This window comes from Euprymna scolopes, chromosome 10 (genome assembly GCF_053919585.1).
Source record: "Euprymna scolopes isolate OS-2025 chromosome 10, ASM5391958v1, whole genome shotgun sequence".
In the NCBI taxonomy this organism is placed as follows: Eukaryota; Metazoa; Mollusca; class Cephalopoda; order Sepiida; family Sepiolidae; genus Euprymna; species Euprymna scolopes.
Window position 1 is genome coordinate 71,999,604 of NC_136491.1, and position 19,522 is coordinate 72,019,125.

General features: G+C 33.2%; 1 protein-coding gene across 13 annotated transcripts in view; it reads left to right on the forward strand.

Moving 5' to 3' along the window:
- The window catches only part of LOC145286100 (calcium-activated potassium channel slowpoke-like), a 561,744-nt gene that overhangs the window by 266,309 nt on the left and 275,913 nt on the right, over nt 1–19,522 (forward strand). For all 13 annotated transcript variants that reach the window (XM_080134779.1, XM_080134782.1, XM_080134785.1 and 10 more), the window contains exon 3: nt 432–496. In XM_080134779.1, the coding sequence (XP_079990905.1) occupies nt 432–496 (65 nt within the window). The remainder of the gene's footprint in view (nt 1–431; nt 497–19,522) is intronic.

The window sequence follows — 19,522 nt, forward strand, 5'->3', positions numbered from 1 at the left end:
ATTGAACTTTCAACCTCCAGAAGAGTGTCACTTAGAATTGAATATTTACCTTGTACTTTATCTGTTATGCTAAGAACGTGTGGTTGCAATGGATAAAGTACTAATTAAAAATCCAGTGACACTTTTCTGGAAAATGAATTCTTGTGAATTGCTTAAGGCTGACGGAACGAGAATGTGTAACCCCACCCTCCACCCCCATGGATTAAATAAAAGAGTTCCGTTCAAAATTCCATGCAGATTCCCAAGTTTGATAAGATACACCTGAAGAAGGTTGGAGGTTACGTCGGTCGAAACGTTGTGTGAATAACACTCAAGATGAAAGCGGTAGTCTGAATAATACAAATTATGAATCGTCATCTGAAAAATTCAGAAACACAATTTGACTCTCACTTCAACTAATGTTTTTTGTTTTGTCATTTTGTCTTTTATAGGTTGGCCTTGTATTTCTTTTGAGCATTGCATCATTGATAATTTATTTCATAGATGCTTCAGATGGGTAAGTGCTTTTTTTTTTCTTTTTTATCATGTTAAAAGAAATCTAAATTAATAAATTTCTTGCACTCATGGCAAAGTCGAAACTATTTCAAGTCCATTCAACTTTACATAATAGACACAGCATCTTTTTTTGTGTGTGCCGCTTATGTACATATGAAATCAGTCGCAAGGTTAACTATTTTGCATGTTGGTTTTGTAAAAGCACATTTTATTAATTAACTATTATTTGTTTGTTTGTTTGTTGTCGGTGGTGGTGTTGGTGTTATTTATTTATTTATTTATTTTGATTTAATGATTGTTTTGATTTTAATCCAACAAATATTTGTGCTTTGCAATATTGTTCTATTTCCTGGATAAATATTTAGCATTTTGTGTCTGAAGGTTCTTTTCTTTCGAGGGAGAAAATTGATTTGCAAAAAGTTGCGATCTATTTCTAAATTGCAAGTGAGAAGGCAAATTGATTTCTTTTCGTTTCCATTTAATGCATGCTAATGTTTGTCCTATATGAATAAATGAAAGCTATGGATGAAATGTCTTGAATTAATCTTGCAAGTGTTTCAAGTAGCAAATTTTGCCAAGGGATAGCGATCCGGCAAAGCTAGCTAGTAATCTATAAAAGATGAATTATTTTAATTTATTCATAAGTGCATGTTGGTGATTCTAGAGTTTGTTTCTTGAGTTTTTAACAACAACAAAAAATGACACTGATTATTTGCTAAAAAAAACTTATATGATTTCCTTTCGTTTATAAACCAATTCTTGTCTTTTGCTTTTAAATTTTGATTCTGAAATTAACCAGCAGAGCATTACTACTGTTGACTAAGGGAACAGTTTATCAGACATATGCATGTAGTGTGATGTATGGAAGTAAAGCTTAGTAAGTGAGTGGCATGGAAAGAGATGATATGAGAATGGATGTGTAATTTGAATGTTAAAGGCAGGTTTAGATCTAATGACCTCAGAGGAAGATTAAATCTTCACTTTGTTTCATTTTACCTCAATCGAAGTTCTCAGAAATCAATGAGCGCATTTGGGGGCTAACATTTGATCATAAATAAATGTTCAAACATTCCATTAAATTCTCTTTTATCTCGTTAACGTTGAGTTTGTAAAGAAGAGAAAAACATTAATTCTCCCCTCACTAATTGACCAGTTAATTGTTTTATTGTTCATCTTTCTTGTGGTCACTCGGCCTAACCGAATTCCAGAACAAGAATTCATCTAGTCTGGTGGAGTATCCATTTAGTGTTGTTACCATAGGCAACACCACTTGGAGAATGTGTAACATTTCTCATGTAAGTGAGTGTGGGTTAGCCATACCGCAGGATCTTATTTGAGCTTCAGATACTGTGTTATTTTGAATATTTAGGCAAGGTTTACTGAAGTATCCTCATTCCAGGTTGCCCTAACAAACCCCTGTACAGAGAGGCCTTAGATACTCAAAAATAGTGTCTAGTAGGAATTCACATTCTCTAAAACTTCTGACAGTATAGGGAGATGTGTGTAAAGCAAGAGACTTTGATAGTGTATGGACACACTGAAAGAATGGATGGGAGTTCTTGTTTTTTTTTTTTTTTTACAAAGGAATCACCACTTATCAAGGCCCAGAGGCCATTCGAGGATAAGGGTTAATGAGTGTACAGTGGTCCAGGGGAACATGTCTGTCATGGTTAGTAATGGAAATTTGGTAAATTGGATTACTTAAGGAGTGGCTCATCAAGAATTTGTTCACGTTGGACTTGAAGACAACCATATTTTAGTCAGTTAGAAAGCAAGAAAACGGAACAGAGTTCCACAGGCGTACAGTTCTAAGAAAGAATCTTTGTTCATGGAATTTACGTTTAAGTTTGGGCACAGATAAAGAGTGGGGGAAATTATTGATAGTGGTTTCAGATAGATGAGTGTTTTTTTTTCATGAAAGTCAGGCTGGGGGTGGGCATAGATTGGAACTCAGATGAGTACTTGTCATGAAAATAATGATAAAGTAGAGACAGACTCGCAACATCTCTTCTGTGGGAAAGAGGTTCCAGGGAAGAGAAAAGGGCATCCCCTACTAAGCTACGAAGTCTATTTTGAACTCTGTCAAAGTAGGATAAGCTGCTTCTAGCAGCTCCTGCCAAGATGTGGCAACAGTACTCCATCTTTAGACGCACTTGAAACTTCCCCTAAGAATGGTTTACTCAGTCTATAAAAGACACTAGCAAGCGATAAACCAATGGGAGAGAGTAAGCTAATCTTGATACTCCTGCATTTAAGAAACATTCGAGTGCCAATCCCTGTTTTGTTACATTTGTACAATAAACTTGTTATGACTTATTCTATGTGTTGAATCTCATTTTATCTTATTAATTTATAATGATTATATCCCCCCAGGGATATTTAAAGATGTAAAACAGTTTAAGAAAGAGGGTCAGTTAGTATGGAAAGGTTAAGGAAAACATAGGAGGAAGTGATAATAACTTGAAAGAAAGAGGGATAAATAAATACCTGGTCAGAGATAGATTTGTTTGAAAGTCAATTTATTGAAGCCATTCAGCACATATCAGCATGTGAAATAGATGTTTAATGAATATGATGATTAATTCGTGACAAAATTTACTTTGTAAAGATGACTTTTCAATTTTCAAACGTGCATCGTTATTTTAATCTTTTATTAATGTTATTTTAATCCTTTATTAATGCGTAAAGCAACCATAGGTTATTATTTTTGATTTGTGATTTTTCGATATTTAAAAATGATTTTAAATGTTCATTAGAAAGTAATTTCAGAGTTGAATTAAAGCTTAACTACAAAAGTCAAGTATTATGGTGGTGTTGCTTCTAAACTAAGGAAAACATGAATTTTCAGATGCCTTCCTCTCTTGTCAAAGAAATCAAAACCGGCTATGTACTTAAATGCTATTCATGCACATTCGATAACCGTTGAAACCAGTTATAAATAGTGTTTTCAATCATTGGCTTCGTTTTAATTACATTGTACTTATCTTGTTACTTCTGAAAGTTAAAAAATGAGAACCAGACACCAGTTATGAAATGAAAGATTCTGAGAAAAAAAGTAAAGTTTTCAGGCCACTAGATGATCCATTTCGCTTATGCCTCTATGAAAAACTAGCAATCTTAATATTTTGCAATATACATAATCTACTAAACAATAGATCAGAACGACCAATCTATGCTGGCATACAAACCATCACTCATATACATATAGATTATGTAGAATATGTAAGCCATATATCGTTACACACAATCAATGTAAAAGTTGAAGTAACATTTAAATGAAACCCAATAGATCACCAAAATCTTCTGGCTAAAATATTGACCATGATTTCATTGAGAATTGGTTTCATTTTGGGATGCAGTAGAACCCTGGAATACGACATCAATCCATTCTGGGGTTGGGATTATAAGGTAAAATTGCTGTATAGCGGGGCTTAGGCAAAATTTTATACAGTACATATATAAAATTAGTAACAAAATACAGTACAGTATCTAATACACATGTATATAATCAAATAACATCATAAATAACACTGTAAGGCCGGGAAAATACCGTAACCAGGGACCGGAAAAACATTGTATTCCACATGAAACGTATCCCGGGGTCACCATATTCCAGGGAAAAGAGGAAAGTTACACTTTTGGCAATAACTTTAATTCTGTTCATCATAAGATACTGTCAAGTATTCTGCAAAGAAGGTGAGCTCCCTCTACCAAGCCACTAAACCTTTTAGCCCTACCCATATCCTATGTATATCTATAAAGTCACTATTCATCCATGCATGGAGTACTGTTGCCTCGTCTAGGTTAATGCACCAACTGTTTGTCTCTTTGTCTTGGGCAAAGTCAAAAAAAGATTCTCTTATCTAAGTCCTGCACTGTCTGCCAAGATCCAGCCCCTGTCCCATCAACATAATTTTGTATGTCAGTACTTGTAAAACAAATACCTCTATGAAATGTGCTCAGATGAACTTCTCTCAACATAAATGCCCTCAACAAATACAAATAGCAGCAAAATATACTTTGTCTACATTTAATTTCTCACCCGTCTCCGTTGTCTTGCACTTCTTGTATACAAGTAGATCTTCTTTTTTAACCGATCAGTAATTCATCTGCACTTCTTGTCTGCTCAATGCTTCTAGAAAGCACAAAACATTGAATTGTATCTTCCTTCCCACAAACTTAACATGGTAACTCTCCTCTTTTTGGTAGCTTTCCAACACTACATCATATTGCGTACACTGTGCCTAAACCTAAACGTAGATTCCATGATCAAAGCTTCTTTCTTAGAATTGCACACCTGTGGAACTCTCTTCCATTTGCCTGCTTTCCAGCTGATTATAATATGGTCGTCTTCAAGTCCAACGTAAACAAATTCTTGATGAGCCGTCTCTCTTAAGTATGCCTTTCCAGATGTAAACAAAAAAAATGATTACCTTCGAAAAATTATCTTTTTTTAATGGAAAAGTATGATTCATAATTCTGAGATATTAATGGGCCCCTCTTGTTTAATCATTTGACACAAGTTAAGCAACGTTTAGTATGGTCAGGACCAGATGGGTGACCATTTGATTATACCAAGCACTGTATGTCCTTACAAAATCTAATGTCATCATAAAATTATCTCCCCTGAGTGGAGTACACACGTGACTGGGAATCATTTGTAGTTTTGATAATCTCTAGAAACATTACACCCAGGACCCAGGCCTTCTTAAAGGACTCAAAGATGCCACAGTGTTATGAACCGTTGCTGAGATGAGTATCCTGCTAGTTATTAGTTAATTGCTATTATTACGTAGAGCTAAATCAAGCAAAGACGATCCCCACCAATTATGTATTGAAGATGGATGCTTCTAGTAGATAGGTTGTGAATTTGCGATTTTTATTTATTTATTTATTTATTTTTTATTAGATGCAAGTGTTAATATTAATTATTGATTTCACTTCTTTTTTTTATTTGTATTTTTATTTGATCGTGTTTTATTAAACGTATAATAGTTTCTGGTCCAAGAACGGGCTCATTTTAGCTAGTATGTTGCTTTAAAATATTGCATAAAAAAGACCAGACAATTCTATTCCCCTCCCTCTTATCCACCCCCACCGCACCTCGTATTTATAAAAAATGACACACTGGTTCAACTCCCCGAACAATGGCAGGTTATGACGATTTTTCTTTTTAAATCTTGTTGAACGCAGAACCAAATCACGCTAATACTATCCTAACAATTATGTATTGAAGATGGATGCTTCCAGCAGATAAGTTGTGAATTTACAATATTTTTTTTTTTTTTTATTGGATGCAAATGTTAATATTAATTATAGGTTTCTTTTTTTAATTTGTATTTTTATTTGATTGTGTTTTATTAAATGTATAATATTTTCTGGTCCAAGTATGTACTTCTAACAATAAGTTGCATATATATATATATATATATATATATATATATATATATATATGTATATATATATATATATATATATATATATATATATATATATATATATATATATATATAGAGAGAGAGAGAGAGAGAGAGAGAGAGAGAGAGAGAGAGAGAGATAAGAACAAATAATTAATAAAACATGTTAAAACATATTTAATTTTCAAAAAGGAGACACAAATTAGGTGGATTGTCCTTAATCCGTGGAGTTTCGAAAGAAATACTTTCCTTCTCATCAGAGGGTAGCAATTAGCAAAATGTGGAATCGAATTTTGCTTGCAAAGTATTTAGTGAAACTACAAGTAAGCCATAGATCTTACTTGGTAAAAAATAGTGAAGCAGAGCGAATGGGTGAGGGGGGGGAAGCAAAAAGATTTCACGTGAATGGATGTCGGGTGAAGAGTAGAAAATCCAATAACGGTAAAATCCAAGAAATTTGGTCAAAGTTCCGTATCCACAAGTAAAGATCCAAAGGAATCGTGTTAGTGGAAGATGTTTCGATGTAATCAAAAGGCAGAATTCCGTGATCCCCTTCTCAATTAAATGGACTATCCTAAAAAGAGTTAAGTTTTATACTCAAGGATCTAAGTCATGTCACCTCTGCACAGCTGAAGCATCTCGGCCTAACATTCACAGGCAATATGAACTGGAATAAATACATTGAGGACATTGCAAAGGTTGCTGCAAAGAAAATGAGTTATCTCTATCGAGTGAGAAAACTACTCTCACAATTCGCCAATTCATATGGAGTATTGTTGCCACATCTGGGCTGGTATCCCACATTGTCAACTAAGCTCCAACCCCTGTCCCATCGCCACAATGTTCATTTCTGTGCCTGTTTTACTAATATTTTAATGGAATGTGTTCTGATAAACTCATTGTACTTATGCCTCCTCGACATACATATCCCTGACAAACCTGCTTAGCAACAAAATCTCACCTCTTTAATATTGAGGCCCCTAAATGCCTCAAACAGCTAGACTTTGGAATTCCCTTTCTGCTAGCTCCTTCCCTGGCTGTACTAATATGCAGAAGTTTAAATGTAACATAAACGAACATCTTATTAATCTTTCCTAGGCATGGCCCCAAATAGTAGCCCCTTACATCCAAGTGGCAATATGCCTTGTTAGGGGTAAACGTGAGTAAAAAAAGAAAAGAAAAAGATATTGATTTTGTAAAGGTATATTTGAATTGGAAAATTGCAACTATTTTTGTTATTATCTCCATCAAAATTTTGCGTGATGAGAAATAAATACACCTGTGTACGCCGCATATCGATATTGAATTACCTGCTTTGTAGGTGTTTGTTCATCGTTAGAATTGCTGTATATGTTATGTAACCCTCGGTGAGAACTATTTTGTTGTACGCTTCTCTTTTAACCATGTGACACGGTTGTAGATATTCTCTGTTAATTCTTTTTTTTACTAATGGAGCATCATATCAAGGCCAAAATCCACTCAAGAATAAGGGTTACTGAGATGGAATGATTGTCAACTGAGAGAGAAGATTGAGAATAACTGATGACGAACCAAGTTCTAATGCTTATAGGGATGTTTCATAAAAGGAATCTGCTGACATTGTATTTGACGACCACCACGTTACCATCTGCAGAGTAGCAGTTCGGTGGTAATGTGTTCCATAGACAGGAAGCCCTTGAGAAGAAGTTCTGTTTATAGAAATTCTACCAGATGCTAGACACACAGAAGAAGAACGATAAGTTTTTTTGTTGTTGTAAAAATATGTGTTCTTGCTATGAATATCTCATAATCTGAAATTGGAGCTCAGTCGAGCAGCTTCCATAAAGTAACAATAAAATAGAGAGAGACTGACAATGCCTTTTGTGTTAGAAAGATAATGTAATGAAGAAGAGATCATCTCCCCCACTAGATCTAGAAGTTGATTTTGAACTTTATCTAGGCAACAAAGATTGTTCTGAGCAGCATATCCCCGGATGTGACAGCAGATGGTGTATTGATCTCTCAGGGTTATAGTAATTGCAGCTTTACAAACTGAGAATGGAGTAAAAAAAAATAGTCTCTGCTATTCCATATGAGATCTACCAGTAACATAAGTATGAAATTAAAAGAAAATCGAATGATGTATTTTTATCTGTAATGAAGTGCTAATCAAATATCCCACAGATTCATCCACCGCAGACGATTCACATTTCAAACCGACTACGATAGGTGATCATTTTACTCAACAGTGATTTTAAAATGAAATATTTACTATTAAAATAAAACTTGCAATATTTTTTATATAATGAGGTATTATTAAAGAAAATTGAAAGGTTCTACTTATAGACACTGGCGACCAATCAAATGAATTGATGTTCTACTAGTAACCAATCAGAAACTGGAATTGCTCCATAAAAATATTGGATCTTTCAGAATTCCCGCGCATAATTTTTTCGTATCCACATTGAGAAAGATTTGCTACCCACTGAAAAAACTTTCTTTCATCTCTAGGACTTGAACAGATCATCGGGAATTTTTCTGAAATTAAACATGGCTTTCAAATTAAAATTAATGCATAGTTAGATTTATTGAATTAATCTGGACAAAGACAATGAATCAAATGGTAAATTTATGTAACAATTGTGTGTTACCTTTGCTGTGGTGGACAGTTTTCAAAGCAAAATCATAAAATATAGAAAATAAACTGACATCCGATAGAGTTATAAACTTTTTCGTGAACTTTTGTGTAAATGATTCTATTATGTTTCGTAAGTTTTGTAAAACGTTTGCAGTAGAACATTTATCACCTAGAAGTAACAGAATAGCAGAATGGTCTATAAATACATAAAAAATGATCTAGAAAAAAGGCCAAAGGTAGAAACAACTGAAGCGTCGATAAAGCAATATTTTTTACAGGTGTATCACGTAACACCAAACCTGAATGCAATTTCTGAAATGACATGCACAGATCTTATGTTCATAACGAAGATAAGATTTGTCTTTGATAAACTGCTGTCAAATAAAAAGAAAATTGAAAAAAAAAAACAAACAAACAAACCAGATCGGTTAATGATAATAACATTTTTAGAACTTGAAGAAAAAGACTATTTGAAAAGATAACTGAGAGAGCAAGGTTATTCATAAGCGTATCAGAAAGTAAGCATACCTTATTACAGGTTCTAATTTGAGTGTATAAAAACTATCTAACCTAATTTTTTACAAGATATATATATATATATATATATATATATATATATAAAAAGGGATATATCATTGACGGACCTATAGAAGTTTTCTTTGATGTTTTCGATGTATTCATTCCTTAAGCAGTATCAGAAAGAGGATATTAACTAAAGAAAACAGTGACTTACAGAAAGTTTAGGAATAGACTCAAATCGGAAAAGGGCGTACCTCTCAAGGGAGTTAAATCACAAAAGGTTTATAAAAGAAAAACGTGATCTCACAGGATTTACTAACTCAAATTAACGATTGCAAAATTAATCTCTTCTTCATTTCTTTAGTAAATCTACTTTTATACCCCTAATACTTGCTTAAGTGTTTTCTCTTTTAACCCTGATGCCCAGGTTGCAACCGGAGTTGCAGAGATATAAGGTATTAAGGTTTGATCCAAACTCTAACCTCTTAGGATTCCAAAAATTCTGATTTCGACATTTAGAATTCCAAAATATCCAATCCCGCAATTCTGATTACAACAACTACGTAAATGTTGTTATACATACGTCAACCCTTCAAAAATTAAGACTATCTGTTGATTCTTAAGAGATCAAAGATATGACACCGACTCCGATTTTGACCAGAACACCTTACACAGCCTAACACCACAAGTGCATTTGAGAAGTTTTATTACAACACAGGCAGTAAGGCCAGGCATATAAAATTAACTGAGTTTTTGAAATGGCAGGGTTGTTCGAAATGAATGTTTGTGCTTAGAGCATGGTTAAAGCATGATACTTGACTTTTACATTTTAAACTTGGATGTGATTTAGTCCACAATACATCGAATACAATATAGTCTACAAATGTAGGCTATAATATATTGAGGACTAAGTCACTGCGGAGAAGCATGTGAAGCTTCTTCCCGGTGCATTAGGATGGATACTCAACTAGAGCAAGCAATCAATCGATTTGATTGAAAAATGGGCGATTTCATTGATTTCGATGACAATAAAAATATGGGAGTGTGAAACATTTGTTGATCATCATACAATCCCGGGCAATGTTGGATTTCCCTGCTAGTATATATATATATATATATATATATATATATATATATATATATATATATATATACATATATATATATATATATACATATATATATATATATATACATATATATATATATATATATATACATATATATATATATATATACATATATATATATATATATACATATATATATATATATATACATATATATATATATATATACATATATATATATATATATATATATACATATATATATACATATATATATATACATATATATATACATATATATATACATATATATATATACATATATATACATATATATACATATATATATATATATATATATATATATATATATATATAATGGGTTAATAAATTCCAACGAAAGAAAGATGTATATTTAAATAAGGGAGTAGTCACTAACAATGTGTATTTTTTAACATTTTTTTATTATTCCGTGTCTTGGTTTTTCATTGAGAATTATGTTTGGATCATTGTAATAATGTTTTTAAGTCATTGAAATCGTTTACGCGCGTTTCAGACAGTATGTGACATAATAATAGAAGGTAGCACATACACATTCAAAAACCCAGCACAAACATTCAAAATAAAAAAGGATCTAAATTGCACCCCCAGAAATGTAGTATATGCACTAAGATGCACAACATGCAACAAATCCTACATAGGCGCCACCAAATATTTCAGCAATAGAGTGGCCTTACATAAGAGCAACATCAAAATTGCAGATAACAGACACCTCTATGTTTCAAAACACGTACACACATGCAGTGGAAACAGCTTCAAAATAATGCCAATCTTCCAAACAGACAATTATTTTTATTTACTTACACAGGAAAAAAACTTCATCACCAGATTCACTCCTGAACTGAACAGAACCTAATACCATCACACAAAAACATGAAATGCAAGGTACACTCACATGCATACACATACACATACACATATACACACCCACACATAAATCAGAACCGACACATTAAAACACACACACGTGCGCGCATACAACCACACACAGACATAACACCCCTATCTCTAATACAACACACTGAACAATACCAACCCTACTTAACCTCGAAACCAACAACACTAGGAAACACCTAGAACCATAGTATAATATCTGTTCCAACACCTCGCTCCCCCCTCAGTAAGGGGAGGAGAACCCCCTCATGACTGAAACGACTATCATCCCTTCTATCATCCCCTCCCATAACTACACCCCCTCCAATGCCCCTCCTCTGGGGAACAAAATCTTCCCCACACTAGGAACCGATCCTGGGTCTGGCCATACTCACATGGGGAGACAAATAAATAGAAACATTAAAAAATCCCCTATTTTAAATACACCCCTCTTTCTAAACAAACATAATATAAGACTAAAACGAAAAATCACAATACTAAAATCCAAGAATCCAAAAAATAAATATCAAAATAGAATGAAAGCACCCCTACCCTTACTTCAGAAGAGCCAGTCCCCCCTCCCCACACATACACATTAGTAACGACCTCGGACCACAGCCGCCTTCCTACGGAAGCAAATAACCCCAAAATACTATAAAACAATATACACATTCCCAAACCAATAAAAGCAAACACACAAATACACACACCCTACCCCACCCTAAAGCAAAAGAAAAAAACATTAGCAGAAAGTGATAGCGACTACAGCGAGGTCAACGCCTCCCTGGACAAACCAAATAAAAAAGCAATAAAAATTCAGCATACCAATGTATAATAAACACTTACAAGCCTCCACCCCTTGGAAAAACTTCAAACTAACCACAAAAATCGCCATTTTTACACATTTGAAAATAATTTCTGACAAGGACGCATCACAGACCGTCTGAAACGTGCGTAAACGATTTCAATGATTTAAAAACATTATTACAATGATCCAAACATAATTCTCAATGAAAAACCAAGACATATATATATGATATATATATATATTGAATGATATATATATATATATTGAATGATATATATATATATATATATATTGAATGATATATATATATGTATATGTATATATATTGAATGATATATATATATGTATATATATTGAATGATATATATATGTATATATATTGAATGATATATATATATATGTGTGTATATATATTGATATTGAATGATATATATATATATATATTGAATGATATATATATATATTGAATGATATATATATATATTGAATGATAAATATATATTGAATGATATATATATATATTGAATGATATATATATATATATTGAATGATATATATATATATATATATTGAATGATATATATATATATTGAATGATATATATATATATATATATATTTTGAATGATATATATATATATTGAATGATATATATATATATTGAATGATATATATATATATATATATATATTTTGAATGATATATATATATATATATATTGAATGATATATATATATATATGTATATATATATATATATTGAATGATATATATATATATATATATATATATATATATATATATATATATATATATATATATATATATATTATGAAGTGGAGGCTGATTTACATTAGAGCTACTTTGACCTGATTAGGCAATTTATTAAAAAAAAAATATTACTCTATTAGAAAAAAAAGATGATAGTTTCCTGCTCTGTTTGACTTCCGGTTTCTGCTGTCGATTTGGTTGGAGAATTAGGTATGGTAAAGTGGACAAGAAAGCCATTCTTAACAAAGGAAAGTAGGGGGGGGGCTTTCACGTTATCGGAGAGGAAGATCATTATTAATCAGAGGGGACCACATCTTGCTTGTTACTGTTGTTCCGTATGCTGAGTAGACAATATTGACTATAATCCTCACCCCAAAAAACAAAAGTTAATTGTGTAGTACATTTAGTTTAGAAAAAAGAAAAATTGCCAGTAAATTGCAAGCAGAGATCATAAAAAAGTGTGTTGGATAATTAAGAAATTTTAATTTTGAAATTTTGAAGGTCACAATGATTCTTCTCTTTAGTTACACCATAGAGTTCCAATCTAATTTTAAAAAATAATGATTTTCTGTGAATGCAACTTAACATAACAATTTGGAGTATAGTTATTGCCTTTTGCATGTATTTCGACTTCTAAAGAATTTCGCATATTTTGCTTGTCTATGATTTTTATTATATCAAGATAAATTCTTGGGGAACAGTTTTTGGATTTTAACTTGTTCACGATAATAACATAATGACTGAAATGTAATTTCTCTTCTTAAATTTTGTGTGTGAGATAGATAAATCGATAAACAAATAAAGAGCCAGAGAGAGAGAGAGAGAGAGAGAGAGAGAGACTACACTATTCTATTTCTCACTGCCGAAATCATGTGGCTCTTAGGTCTGTATAAAAAGTATAAAAATCGAGGAAATTAGTATTAAAGTATGAAAAAAAAAAAAGACTTTAATAAAATAAAAGAATCCATTGTTTGTTATTCTATATATACTTTCCGGGCTTGATGGCACCACAATCGCGTCTTTTAGGACTAATGCTCTTTGAATAAAAGAGTCCTGTAGCTTTTATCAGAAATGGCTACTCTTTGGGTGTTCCCGTTTTTTTGCACATTAACGTTTATTCAGCAGGCACTGATAATTATAACAATGAGTTAACTACTTTGTTTTAAGAGATTCTTTTTAGCTCTTTTGGTATCGGATTGTTTGCTGACAAACCTCCAAGAATAACTACTCAGTAAAAAGTGAAAATCTCAAAAATACCTTAAACTTGGCTCGGAGATAAAGATACTATTAAATACTGAAGACAATCCCATAAAGTAATAGTTTCAATGATTAAACCATGAGTTGATTCAAACTCAAATTTATTACTTCGACCGACTTTTGTATTTTTTATGAAATTTTAGGAAGCATTGCATTTTTATTATTATAACAATAAGCATGATATCTATCTTAGAATGGGAACCTATTTGTCAATTATAAATTTATCAGCAACCTTGCTAGGGCTACAACCTTAGATCTGAATATTTTGGTATTATTCAAGCTTATTTTAAAAAAATAAGATGAAGATAATATTTCTTATTTTGTTTCTGTTCAAATAAGGTCCACACTATCCAAAATGGTTGTTGAATTTGCTAAAAACAAATATATTAATTACTAATCATGTCAATTATAGTTTTCTATGGGAATTAAGTTGCTTACACACACACACACACACACACACACACACACACACACACACACACACACACACATATATATGTTATCCTAGAACTGGTAAAATTAATTTCCCAAACAGAATAATTTGGGGCCAATTTATGTCAAAAATTAAATAAAGACATAATACTATTAAACTTTATATCTAAAATCCTTATTCCCATTTTGATCAAAGTCCATTACATCATTTTGATTATAAAAAATGTCTAACATTTAGAATATAAGCTTAAAGAGTCATAAAAAGAAGTTAGAATTCATGGGAATCTCACTTAATTGGTGTCTAACAACTATGGGACAAATTAATACGAATCTGAAATATTTGAGTTTCCAAAGGTTGTGTTCACATTATTCTCCCTAAAAATCTTTAAATGAAATTTGAGGAATATTTTCAATGTCATATTTTAATTGTAAAAATTTCATGGAGATCAGAGGTATTTGAATTTAAGCTAAATTTAACTAAATATAGTCCACATTACAAATACTTACATCAAGCAGTTGTGTTCCAAAATTCATATTATCGATTAATTAGTTTAAGAGTGAATCCTATACATAGAACTATATAATACCTATAAACAGTTAAACAGTGTCGGCGCTATGATTTAATATCCCTCCCACCTCATCATTATCATATTCGTCATATTCAGATTAATGTTTGTTTTACATGTTGGCATGGGTTGAGTGCTTTTAAGAAATTGATTTCCAAATTAATCTATCTCTGGCCAGATCTTTATTCATCCCTCTTTCTCTTAAGTTCATCCTCATCACTTCCTCCCATATTTTCATTGGTCTTCTCTTGTGTCTTGTGAACTGAACCGGCTATCTCAACTGTTCTACATCTACTAACCCAAGAACTCTCATCCATTCTGTCAACATAGCCATACCATCAAAGTTTTCTGTTCTGCATTCATCCTCTGAAGTCATCAGAGCTAAGCCTGTCTTTAGGATTCACATTACACATTCATCGTATCGGCCCTGTCGGTGGGGCATTAGAATACGCCGACTGCCCCCCTGCAGAGGGTAAAAGTCCCTCAATGGGGGTCCTGGATATGACCTTAAACTATATCCAGTGGTGAGGTCCCAGCTTGTTGGCTTTGGGGAGTGTGGAGCCACCCTTTAATTACCATTGCTCCCAGGTCCACTCTGACCCGGAGTGGTAGTACCTGTTAGGGTCCCAACTATGGGTTGAATAGAAACCGACGTGAAAACAAGAAATATATTCTATTAAAAAAATTTTTCTTCCGAATCTTTGGATTCGGCATTAAATAACCCGAAAAGAGTTGATATGCCGTAAAACAAAAACAACCAACCAACCAACATTCATTGTATCATTCTTGTAGTATTTCTCTTTATGCAACGCATGTCCTCAACCCTCAGTGGGTTTCATTTCCATACACATTGTATACACATGCTCTTCCCTTGGTCGACAGCGGTAACGCTCTGCTAATTAGTAATAGCAAAAGTTTCCTGAACGTACTCCTTTCATTCTTAACTCACTGTGTTTTCCTTAAATCACTAAGGATTATTTACTTGTTAATGAAATGCTCATCATTTATTAAAATAGTACAATTTTATTTAAGCAATACAATGCAAGATAATAGCGATAAAAAAAAAAAATGTCAAAGTTTGATAAAAATTTATAATTCACCTACGTTCTACTTTTTCCTTTTATGAATCAGTATTGTACGACTTTTGACTGACTTGATCCTGTTGTTGGCATTGGTTTCAGAATTCTTTCACAAATCAAGTTCTTATGGAAGGTTGCCAACATCCATAAGTGAAAGTAATGCTATGGGATTAACAGGATTTGAACTCGACACACTCAGGTTGTCAGTCGTCAGTAGTATCCACTTCACTACTGCCTCCTCCGTTGACCAGATTATAAGACATTCATTTGTTTAAATGGACTTGTTTTTATTTGATACTAGCCTGGCTACCCAGCGTTGCCCGGGTGTTTGGAGGTGTATGTTGAGCAAAAAAAAAAAAAAAAAATTTAGTAGGCAGGCAAGTTCGAACTCATACTGTGAAGGAGGAGAAGAACATGAAAAAAAAAATGTGGTTTTAATTAAGGCAAGACGATCCAAAAGACGGGATGACTTTCGAAAATATCGGCGAAAAAAATTACCCCTCCCTGTAAAAAAGTGCCCAGTCGAGGGTGAAGGAAATAATGTTTTTGGCCAATTTTTCGATATTTGTTGTCTCTCCCTATAAATGACGTCATTAGTATACATCACTAAGATAATCACGTGATGTTTTTACGTGTCATTATTTCTAAGTTGTCAACAACACTGATCTCATGAAAATCTGTCAAAAGTTTTAGGCATACATACATGATGATTGCAACGTCTTGTCAGACGAGTGCCACTCCATCAGACATTTAAAATCCATGAGCCCAAATGCCTGAGGGAGTATCTATACAAATATGATGTTACAGAGTCTTAGCTTTGTACAACAGCTAAGTCTCTCTCTCGGTTCAAAATGTTGAGATCCAGCAACAAGCAAGAGCAAGATAGCCAGCAACAAATTAAACTGCAGACCAGCTTAATGCGGGTAATGGTTTTCCGCTTTATGGTTTTTTCAATCAGAGATTTGCTTCTCCTAGAAAGGTTGCCTTCACCACGGCTTACGCTTACGGGAGCCCTCTCCACCCCAATGCACATATACACACACACAAATATACAAGGTGCTAGTTGGCCGTTGACCCAGAAAAAGAGTTCATTCGCCCTTTGGAAGGTCTTGTTTTTAATCCTTCAGGGAGACTAGCCGCCCTCCTCACCAAACAAGTCTGGTGCGGGAACCAGTTTAGTCGCCGGTGACCCGACCATGAGGCAGGTAGTACTGGGTTACATGGTACCAGTAGCAAATGACATGACCTGGCATACATATATACATACATACATACATACATACATTTAAACAGACAGGTGAGATTTATATTATAGATGTTATTGCTGTTAAAAGTGACTATATAATTTTTTTCTATTAACGTTTTGAGTATGATAACAAAAATAAAACTAAGGAAACCACTACCATGATGCCAAAATTAAAATACACGGAGTTACTTTTAACAGTAACAACACATTAAATAAAAGTATAATAAAAACGTTACTCCACACTTACGTTAATTCTGCCTAAACTAAATTTCTATCAAAGCCAGCTTTGAAATCTAGTGGTGGATGTCCTCTTCTCCACTCTTCATCCTCTTTCTTACAAAAGAGAGGCTGCTTGTCTTTTTCTACTCAGTCTTTATTCTTATAGTAGGTGCTCCCCAGAGCTTCAATCTATGGTCCACCCTCCCTTGTAAAACATTCATAACAAAAACTCGTCTATCTATAACCATTGTAAATAATTTTCTTTTTTTTTTTTTCCTCTGTGTACCTAAAAGTAAATGGAACTTCCATGAGCAAAGTTTCCTTGTAAAAACTACCCGTCTATCATGGTGCTGCTTCTTAGCCTCGTAGGAGATGTCCTTTTCTCTTCCTTGCAACCTCTATCTCACAGAAGAGATGTTGCGAGTTTGTCTCTGATGTATCGTTATTTTCATGGAAAGTGTTCGACTGAGCTTCAATCTATGGTCCCCCCTCGCAAAACTTTCACAAGAAACACTCGTCTAGCTGTAAACACTATCAATCATTCCCCCCATTCTTTATCTGTGCCTAAACCTAAACGTAGATTCCATGAACAAAGCTTTTTTATTAGAACTGCACGCCTGTGGAATTGTCTTCCGTTTTCCTGCTTTCCGGCTGACTACAATATGGTTGTCTTCAAGTCTAACGTAAATAAGTTCTTGATGAGCCGTTCCATATAAGTTATCAAATTTAACAAATTTTCATTACTAATGATTATTATATTGTCCAATTGTCTACTGTACACTCTTTAACCCTTATCCTTGAGTGGCCTCTTGACCTTGATAATGAGTTGATACCTATGAAAAAAAAAAAAAAGAAAAAGTCCAATGTGAACAAGTTCTAATTGAATCGTCCCCCTAAGTAATCCAAGTTTCAAAATTCCCACTGTTTACTATGCTAAAATCACAATGACTAATGTATACCTATTAACCCTTATCCTCGAGTGGCCTCTAGGCCTTGATAAGTGGTGACTCCCTTGTAAAAAAAAAAAAAAAAAGTTGACTACGACGTGGTTTTCAAGTTTAATGTTTACAAATTCTTGTTAAGTCGTCCTCTTAAATGGTCAGATTTTGCCCAGTTTCAAGAATCGTTACCAATTTTTACAGTGTTGTCTCACTGTTCACCGATAAACTCATTAATCCTTATCCTCGAATGGCCTTTTTGTCTTGATAAGTGGTGATCCATTAGTACATTAAAGAAAACTTCCACTTGTCTAAAAAAATAGTTGTGATTTCTCATTTGAAAACTGGTATTTTTAACAAATATATGCTTTATTGAATAAATTCTTTTTTTTTTTTTTAATAAGTCACCACTTATAAAGGCCAAAAGTTACGTGAGGGTAAAGATTAACAAGATGGATAGATTGTCAGTTGAATGATGAAGAATATTATAAGAAGATTTGTAATGTTGTGTGAGTCTGTATAACATGGGAAGGGGATGTGAATCATATATATATTTATGAGTTTCTATTACTGTCCAGTGTTGTGATTGTATGCGAGTGTATAGATGTGTGTATATATACGTGTGATCGTTGATCGTCTGTGTGTGTACGAATATTTAAATACAGTTCATGACGGGACAAATAATATAAATAAATACCTTTACAACACAAAGGACGAATAATATTACTTTGGGGATTTCCATATCTGGCTAATCGGGAAGCATATCGGATCAATTTTAGGTCTTCTCTTGACAGAAAAGCTGGCATGAAAATTCTTCCCAAGAACGACAGAGCATCTGGTTTTATTTTTTGGCAACTTTTTTATTTCAGAATGTTTTTTTTTCTCTTGGAAAGTTGCACGCTGATTCTGATTATTGTTATTTCTAACTCCCCTCTGCTTGGAGCCATCATGATATGTCAATCGTCTCTCTCTCTCTCTCTCTCTCTCTCTCTCTCCTGATTTCGACAGGCTATTTTCTCTAATTTTCACATATCTCAAAAAGACCACCTCTCCCTATAAATGACGTCATTAGTATACATCACTAAGATAATCACGTGATGTTTGTACATGTCATTATTTCTAAGTTGTCAACTAAATTGTTATAACATTTTGAAGTT